Here is a 9,776-nt window from a genome sequence, read left to right as displayed (position 1 = left end):
ACTTGTTTGCTGCGTCCTTGCATTTTTGCGTGATGTAGTCCATCATATCTTGGACTGTCTTTTCCCTGAGCTCTGTTTCCCATGCTATATCTGTTAGGAATTTTCTTATCTCCTCATAGTTTCCCTTTCGGTATGCTAACCTTTTGGTTTTGGTGTCTCTCCTCGAGTTCAATAACCCTTCTTCAATCAGGTACTCAAACACCAATACACTGTGGTCGCTCATTCCTACTGGGGCCTCAAAACCGATTTCTCTTATGTCAGAGTCGTTCAGGGTGAAGACCAGGTCGAGTCTCGCTGGTTCGTCATTTCCTCTCATCCTTGTGGGTTCTCTGACATGCTGGGTTAAGAAGCTTCTAGTCACCACCTCCAGTAGTTTGGCTCTCCACGTATCCTCGCCTCCATGCGGTTCCTACCGTGACTAAGCGTGTACTTGTGTGTGCTTTTTAGCACGCACGCACGCACACGCGTGCGTGCCTGTGTCACGAGGGCAAATTGAATGTCAACCTCTACCCGGAATGAGCCCCTTTGAGATATTAAATATTTATGTGCGTGTGTGAGTGCATGTACGTGTGCATGCGTGTGTGTGCGCGGGAGTGTGTGCGTGTGTGTGTACGTGCGTGTGTGTGGTTGCTGGTGGGTGGGTGGGTGAGGTGTTTTCTTCAGATTACAGCGGGGGGATTAGCGGCTTATCTTGGTTCCCAGTGAGCTTACAGTTGCTGTCCTTGTTACCTGACTACCACTTACGATTGTATTATTGAATGGAATGCGTTAGTGTCTATGATATGATATTATTTAATCATATCATGTGTGTGTGTGTGTGTATGTGTGTGTGTGTGTGTATGTGTGTGTGTGTGTGTGTGTGTGTGTGTGTGTGTGTGTGTGTGTGTGTGTGTGTGTGTGTGTGTGTGTGTGTGTGTGTGTGTGTGTGTGTAATTACCTAAGTGTAGTTACAGGATGAGAGCTCCGCTCGTGGTGTCCCATCTTCCCAGCACTCTTTGTCATATAACGCTTTGAAACTACTGACGGTCTTGGCCTCCACCACCTTCTTACCTAACTTGTTCCAACCGTCTACCACTCTGTTTGTGAAAGTGAATTTTCTTATATTTCTTCGGCATCTGTGTGTAGCTAGTTTAAATCTATGACCTCTTGTTTTTAAAGTTCCAGGTCTCAGGAAATCTTCCCTATCGATTTGATCAATTCCTGTTACTATTTTGTATGTTGTGATCATATCACCTCTTTTTCTTCTGTCTTCTAGTTTTGGAATATTTAATGCCTCTAACCTCTCCTCGTAGCTCTTGCCCTTCTGTTCTGGGAGCCACTTAGTAGCATGTCTTTGCACCTTTTCCAGTTTGTTGATGTGCTTCTTAAGATATGGGCAACACACAACCGCTGCATATTCTAGCTTTGGCCTAACAAAAGTCGTGAACAATTTCTGTAGTATATCGCCATCCATGTATTTAAAAGCAATTCTGAAGTTAGAAAGCGTGGCATAGGCTCCTCGCACAATATTCTTAAATGTGGTCCTCAGGTGATAGTTTTCTATCTAGAACCACCCCTAGATCTCTTTCTTTATCAGAATTCTTGAAAGATTTCTCACATAATATATAGGTTGTGTGAGGTCTATGTTCTCCTATTCCACATTCCATTACATGCATTTATTAACATTAAATTCCATTTGCAAAGTGGTGCTCCATATACTTATTTTGTCCAGGTCATCTTGAAAGGCATGACAATCATCTAAGTTTCTTATCCTTCCTATTATCTTAGCATCATCAGCAAACATGTTCATATAATTCTGTACACCAACTGGTAGATCATTTTGTAGACAATAAACATCACTGGTGCAAGAACTGAACCCTGTGGTACTCCACTTGTGATATTTCTCCGGTCCGATACATTGCCTCTGATCACTGCCCTTGTTGGAAATATCCAACATTTTTATACATCTTTGTATTAACCACAAGTAGTTACTAAAATCACTAACTTGTAGATTTGATCATTCTCTTGATTTATTTAGACATATTGCCAGATTCTTCCTAGTCAGAGTGACGACGTGAGGAACGACAGGCAGTAACATGAATTCTCTCCACATTTAGTTGGATTTATAACAAGAATCCAGTTTATCATTTCCTTTACTAAAAATAGTTACTTACTAATAAGTTCAATTTCGTAGTATACTACTACTTACTGGAACTCCCTTATTTAGTTGATATTAAACATTCTATAGGAAATTACTTTGAAGTAAATGATTTTACTTGAATTTTCTCGATTGGCTGCACAACTTTAATAAGTCAATTTATGTTACGAGAAATTCTATTTTATCACAGAAAAATTTATTGTGATATTAATACTTGTCATTACCTCTTCCTTCCTTAGTCAATTGCGACATATGCATATACATTTACGCTCGAGATGTCTATCGAGAGCCGCGCATGCGCAATAAGGAAGAGGGGGAAGACGGAAGAGCGTCACTAGACAAGAGAGAACGAGAGAGCACGACGTGGACGCCATTGACAGCGTGTAGCAAAGCTACGTCTTGATCCCATTTATTTCGCTCCCACGACCAGTAGAGAGGTGCCACGTTATCTGGTACAGTAGCCGTGTCCCAGACTAGTATATGAGCAATTCCAAAGTCAACGCCTTTCAAGCAGCAGCTGGAGGACGAAGAATTGCTCAAGTCTCCACTTCAACGGACACGCGGCTCGGCAGCTAGGTTTACCTTTTTGTTATTATGTGGCCACAATTAACATTTAGGCTAGTTGTTGTTAGGCCGTAGAACAAGCAAATAAATCCCGTACGTGTCTTGAAAAATTTTACAATCTAAATAGATGATTATTTGCATTATTTCTCTCTAGAAGAAATTTACAGTGCTTGAATATAAATTGAACAGATATTGGCTGAAATTTCCTACAGTTATCCTCATCATTTAAGATTTATTTGTAGTTACTTATTATGTAGAAGATTTCTAAAATGTAATTGCCTTTCAGTACCAAGGCGACGTCAACCGAGGTGCTAGGCTTCCCACTGTTCCGTGCAAATATTTGCCCTATGCAATACGTCGTCGGTGGAGCGTAGCAACTGATTACACCTCACTAGATTTACAGCTAAGCTGTCCCTTTTGTATCTGTAGCAATAACTCTGTAGTTACAGTAGTGATCTCTCAAAGAGATCAATTACACTAACCCATTGATTTATTGATGCTGTTCAACATTTCAGTAGTATATTGCGGAGCATTTACCTCCAATTAATATTATCTAATCAACCTTATTTATTTTCATATTTTATTTACTCTGGTGAAGAACCAGCACCAGAATAATGCTATTGATATATTGATCTTTTAGCATGTAACCCCCCAATTTTGTGTAAGTTAATTTGACTCCATTTATATAAGAAATACGGTTTCACTATGATCCATAGGACACTAGTTCTTGGGATCAGTTTTTCTATTGCCTTATTTTGTTTTCCACTTTTTCTCAAAAAGTGGTGGTCCTTCATAGCTATCGAAATATATATTTAATTATTAGTTATTGGAGTCAGGTTTTCCCCCACAAAATTTTGGTCCGTCGAACCTAGATAGCTGAGAATTAAGCTATCCTACACACCATATAATTGCTTATTTACTAACACCAACTAGTGCATTAATATTATTATTAGGCTATTTACCAATAAATTCATTATTTACGGCTGTTAGCAGACTGCCCATGTTACAGCCTAAAACTCATTAATTATTATCAACATTTCTATTAATACTTTATGTATAAAGTAGCCTTAGTGTTATAAATTTATAATTTTACTTGTATTTCTAAGCACAAACATATATATCAAAACAAAATAATCCCAAAAATATAGCACCATATATCTATATTACTGCACCATTGCATATATGCCAACCTTTGATGAGGTAGAATATTTAGACTGTAATTGTACTAATGTTTGTACAAATGCAGCCTAAACCATTTAGTGATTCCTAGGTAGGAATTATTTAGCGAGTACTGTACTAGACAGTACTGTTGTACATACATATTATTTAGATTGTGCTGACCCTGATTTGGGGTGGGATCGCCAAAACCCTTTTTGTGCTTTTAACGTATTATTTCATGTATTATTTTTTTTAGTACTGCCGAATGTTCACTGTTGGATCGAATGGTGATAATTGATGAGCTAGCCAGACGAAAATCTAATAGTGGCATTCGAGTACTACTCAAAATATTAGCTATCCATTGTTAGGTAGGTAAATTAACCTCTAAACGAGGTAGTATAGTCTATTCAAATACATTAGGCTATTATCTTGATATTGAACTCCATTGAATGAGCCAATATCCCAGTTACATCAGTAACAAATATCTACTATCAGACCAGCCCTACCCAGCAAGATGGAAGCGGCTGACAAAATGAAAAGGACCCTTATCGGTCTGAAAGGTCATTTGACCCGACAGATTACCAAGTGTCAAAATCTGTCACAACAGTCACCTGTTGACTACATTGAATTAGAGGACTTACTACAAGTTGTTGAAGGTAAAATCAAGCATATTAAACAACATATGAATCTGTACTTGACAGAACTTTACCAAACCTCAATAGGTGAAACTGAACTTGAGGACATTGTAAGTGATTTAGCCCAGTACGAAGATGATGTACAGGTTAAACTTCAACCCTTTAAAAAGCAAATTGCTAAAAACAAATTAACAACAGCCTCTACTGCACATCCAGATCCTGATGTCAAATTACCTCAGATCAGTATACCCACATTCTCTGGTAACGAGAATGAGAGTTGGGATGATTTCTAGAGTAAATTCGTGGATGCAGTAGACTCTAAAACTAACATCCCTCAAACAACCAAGTTCACTTATTTACAAGGCTTGTTATGAAATGAAGCCTTGAAGGTAATCTCTAACATAACACTGACCAGTGATGGTTACGACCTAGCTGTTCAATTGCTTAAGAGCAACTATGATAACAAGGAAAGGACAATTACTATCTTAGTCCAAAAATTGCTGGATTTACCATCTGCTAATAAATCTACAGGTTCTCTTTAAACTTTCAGACTAGAGCTAGAATCTTTACTCAAGGACTTAAGCCTTAAAGTCCAAATTCAGACTGCTGAATGGATGACAAAGGTAGTTGTAAGGCGCAAATTACCAAGAGAAACTTTAGATAAATTGTGTACTATGTACAATAAAACCTCTCTGACCATGAATTAAATTACAGAAGGTTTACATACCCTAGTCGAAAGACAAAGAGCCAACCAAGATGGGAAGAGTGTTTCAAACTTCTCTACTAACTCTCATCATAAACCCCAACGTACTGCAACTACTGTAGTAAAACCAGATTTCAGTAAATCATCTCTGAAATGGAAATCTGGAAATGTAGGTACATACACAGTGAATCCTATAAACCCTGTAGTGAGCACCACTCCTACGACTTCTCCCGCAGTGAAAAGGTGTTTGTTCTGCAATAATGAACATCTTACTTATAAGTGTAGTACTTATCCAGACCATAACACCCGAATTCATCGTTTGCAAGAATTACACAGATGCACAAGGTGCACGGGTCCTCATGACCCTAATAGCTGTACTGTCTCCTTACGTATGTGCAACAAGTGCCACAAGGGTAGACACCATTATTCCTTGTGTGGAAGTGATCAATCAAGATCAACCAATCCTCATAAGAAGACTACAAAATTTACTTCTGTACAGTATTGCAAGGTGCACCAAGACATAAGTGTACTTGCAACAGAGTCGAATAACACAACTACGTTATCAACAGCTCAATTAAAATTAATTAACAAGGGATCTAGAATTTCCACTTGTGGTCTCTTTGACCAAGGTTCGCAGAAAACCTTTATTTCTCAACAGCTAGTTGATCAGTTGAAACTGAAGCCTATTGCTCGAGTGAATTTGAATATCTCTGGATTCCTAACCAATAGTGGACCTCGAGACTACCAGGTTGTTAAAGTCTTGGCACGTTTAGGAGGCTGCACCAGCCCAATTCAAGCCATAGTCGTTGACAAGATCCCCTCAGATTTACATGTTACAGGTCTTGCTCAAACAGTCAAACGCAGCGGTATTAGGCTAGCGGATCATAAAAATAAATACAGACTGCCTCAACGATGTAGATATTCTTATTGGAGCTGACTTTTATTATAGATTTATTACTGGATGCACCAGGCAACGAGGTGTAAACTTGTTACTGTCAGCTGGGGGTAAACTACTCACAGGACCGGTGTTGATCCAACAACATTCTAAATCTACTAGTAATCAACCAACTAATTCAATAGTGGCGTGACTATGCCTAGAGCAGTCACCACTACATAACATAGACGGAACTGAGGATGATGAGTCCAATCCCCCTGTTCACAAATTATGGGATTTGGACACCTAAGGCATAGTCCCTGATCAACCCAGTCCAGATGACACATGGACGTATCAACAATATCTTGATACTGTGGTTTTCCAAGATAATCAATATTGGGTGAGACTCCCATGGAAGCTGAACCACCCACAGCTTCCAGTAAATTATTTCATGGCCTCATCCCAATTAAATTCTCAATTAGCTAGGCTACGGAAGCAACCAGATAAATTGCAACTGTGTTGCTGTTTAATACAGCAACAACTTGCTAACAAATTTATAGAAGTTGTTGAAGAAGACAACCATAAGACAGGTCATTATTTGCCACATCATGCTGTCCTGAAAGATTCAGTTACAACACCAATCAGGATTGTATTTAATTGTAGTGCCAAATTAAAGGCAGGCAGCGTGTCACTAAATGATTGTCTACAAACTGGACCTAGCCTAACCCAAAGATTACAAGATGTCTTATTACGATTTCGCTCTGGTGTTTTTGCCTATATGGCCGACATTAGTAAGGCCTTTTTAAGAGTAGGCTTACAAGAGACGGATCGTGATTTTACTAAATTTCTCTGGGTGAAAGATCCAAAGGATCCTAATAGCGAAATCATTACTTATAGATTTGCCTCAGTACTGTTTGGAGCGACATCTTCTCCATTCTTACTCCAGGCTACTCTGGATACACGTCTTAAGAAGTCTAACAGCCCCTACAAGACTGAGATTAGCAATAATTTATACGTTGACAATTTTCAAGGAACCACTAATGATGAGAATAAACTAGTGGAAATCTACCATGAGGCTAATCGTGAACTGTTGGGAGCTAACATGCCCCTACAGTCATGGACCTCCAATAATAAACAACTCAACCAAATAATCGAGGAAGAATTCCCTGATTATAAGGTACCTCGCAAATTGAAAGTCTTAGGTATGGAGTGGAATACTTCCACAGACAAATTGAATATCAAGTCGGTGGATTTCAATCATTCACCTCTAACCATGAGAAAACTACTCTCCCATGTCAGCAAGCCATTTGACCCTTTAGGCCTACTCAGTCCTATTCTAATTAAGGGTAAACTCTTTATGTAGGAGTGCTGGCAAAGGAATTTGAGGTGGGATGAAACGTTGCCGGAGGATCTCCAAGAAAAATGGGAGCAGTTGATTACTGATTACAACAAACTTAGTATTCTACAATTTCCCCGAAATACCTTAGGACTAAATTTACCCACAAATTTACATGTATTCTGTGATGCTTCAGGTAAAGCGTATGGCTCAGTAGCCTATCTAGTTAATACTCAACAATCATTTTTGCTTACATCTAAGGCAAGGGTAGCCCCATTTAAAAGAAGGTCTCTACCCCAAATGGAATTTACTGCCTTATTAGTAGGTGTAAGACTGGCTCATTGCCTGATCAAGACCCTCAGTAATGTTCACCTTAGTGAAATAGTAGTGTGGTCGGAAAATAAGGCAGTATTGCAGTGGGTAAAGAACGACAACAACAAAACTCCTTATGTCAGCAATCAAGTAGGGGAAATTCGAGAATTGTCTGCTGGTTATAAATTAAGACATGTCCCAACCAAGGACAATCCAGCTGACTATTTATCCAGAGGTTTGACTTTAAAGCAATTAGTTAAAACCGAGATGTGGTTTAATGTACCCCAATGGCTAGTTAGTGGTCAGTGGCCCCAACAGAAGCCGCAAGTCATTGTGACCAATATCACTACCCCTGTTGTGGATCCAGAACCCCCTCGAACTTTAGCTATCAATCCTCATCGTTACTCAAATTTAAGTAAATTTCTAAGAGTTACAGAATTGGTATTTGATTTCATCAACAAGGTGGGGATCAAGTATCGATTTCCTAGTTCCATCAAATATTGGGTCAAACAAGCTCAACAAGAGACTTATGGGAAGGAATATGAACATCTCCCAGAAAGGTTGAGTAAGTCTCTAGGTATCTGGCTTGACTCAGACAGCTATAACATTTTGAGATGTGGCGGACGTCTGCTTCACGCAGAAATAAATTTAGATACGAAGAATCCTATACTTCTTCCACGTCACCACATCATTACTAAACTCATAGCTTTACATTACCATGAGCATAATACATTGCATGGTGGAGTATTAGATACTCTTACTGAAATCAGACAATGTTTTTGGCTTCCCCAAGGTCGCCAAACTGTCAAATCTTTAATCAAGTCTTGTGTAATCTGCAAGAAATATGATGCTCGAGTGTGTCCTTATCCAGGTCCACCGCCCCTACCTAAGGAGCGAGTCGTCCACCTTCGTCCCTTTGAAACCACAGGTGTCGACTATACAGGAGCACTAATTTTAACAGGCACACCGGACAAGATTCCAGTGAAAGCCTACATTTACCATTTCACGTGCGCTACCACACGCGGAGTACATTTAGAAGTCACTTCTGACATGAGTGCAAAAGCCTTTCTGCAAGCCTTTCACAGATTTGCTGCACGAAGATCTTGCCCAAAATTAATGATCTCAGATAATGGATCTAACTTAGTGGCAGGAGAAGCTTGCTTACAAGAAATATGGAACCATCCAAAATTACACTCTGTGCTCAAACAAAGACAATGCTATTGGAAATTTATTCCTCTAAGAGCACCATGGCACGGCGGTTTTTATGAAAGAGTGGTGGGAACTGTTAAGAAATGCCTAAGAAAAACCTTACACTGGCAGAAAAATAATCTCACCGAATTACAGACCCTTGTCGTGGAAATTGAAGCACGAGTCAACAACAGACCTCTAACCTACTTAACAGAAGATTTCTCCCAAAGAGAACCCCTAAGTCCCTCTCATTTGATTCATGGTGGTCTTCTGAGCCCTCTAATATCTCTAGTAGACAAGGATCCAGCTGACCCTTCGTGTGTCAAAGCAAGTGACTTGGTGGAAAGTTATAGACACCTTTCAAGAGTAATAGAGAAATGGAATGAGGTCTGGACACGTGAATATTTAACTGCTTTAAGAGAATATCATTATGGAGCTGCAAGCCCATATAATAAAGTTCAACTCAAACCAGGTGATCTTGTCCTAGTAGAGTGATGGACCCAGGTCAGATTGGCTTATAGGTAAAATTGTTGACATCCATCCTGACCGCCATGGTGTATTACGAATTGTTAAAGTTCAGTGTCGAGGCACTACTACATTGAAAACACTAGAAAAATTAGTACCTTTAGAGTTAGCAGAACACGAGTGTTCTACAGATTCACCTGTAACCCAAGTTTCAGAGAACAATGATTCTACTCAACCGAGCACAAGACCATCAAGAGTCGCTGCTCAGAACTGCAAACAGAAACTTAAACAATATTTTGATTCTATTCAAGGGTAGATAAATTATCATTTAAACTTGAGGTGACCACGCTGATACAGTGATGAGTTGATGTCCAGTAATTAGTTACGAGTCATAGTGACCCTGG

The 9,776-nt window shown here is 39.4% G+C and overlaps 1 protein-coding gene across 1 annotated transcript; it reads left to right on the top strand.

Moving 5' to 3' along the window:
* The first annotated feature begins 4,373 nt into the window (after nucleotides 1-4,373).
* Nucleotides 4,374-9,402, top strand: LOC138370933 (uncharacterized). Its single transcript, XM_069335600.1, has 4 exons — nucleotides 4,374-4,640; nucleotides 5,856-6,063; nucleotides 7,103-7,273; nucleotides 7,604-9,402. Exons 1-4 carry the CDS (start codon nucleotides 4,374-4,376, stop codon nucleotides 9,400-9,402), a joined length of 2,445 nt encoding a protein of 814 aa, XP_069191701.1.
* Nucleotides 9,403-9,776: the final 374 nt, after the last annotated feature.

Source organism: Procambarus clarkii, chromosome 4, assembly GCF_040958095.1.
Source record: "Procambarus clarkii isolate CNS0578487 chromosome 4, FALCON_Pclarkii_2.0, whole genome shotgun sequence".
NCBI lineage: Eukaryota > Metazoa > Arthropoda > Malacostraca > Decapoda > Cambaridae > Procambarus > Procambarus clarkii.
This window is presented reverse-complemented; position numbering and strand designations above follow the sequence as displayed.

Coding starts and splice junctions, on each gene's coding strand:
- LOC138370933 (XM_069335600.1), top strand. CDS start 4,374: ATGGAAGCGGCTGACAAAATGAAAAGGACCCTTATCGGTCTGAAAGGT. Junction 6,064..7,102: donor TCAAACAGTCAAACGCAGCG/GTATTAGGCTAG, acceptor ACAATTTTCAAG/GAACCACTAATGATGAGAAT. Junction 7,274..7,603: donor TCGCAAATTGAAAGTCTTAG/GTATGGAGTGGA, acceptor GTGATGCTTCAG/GTAAAGCGTATGGCTCAGTA.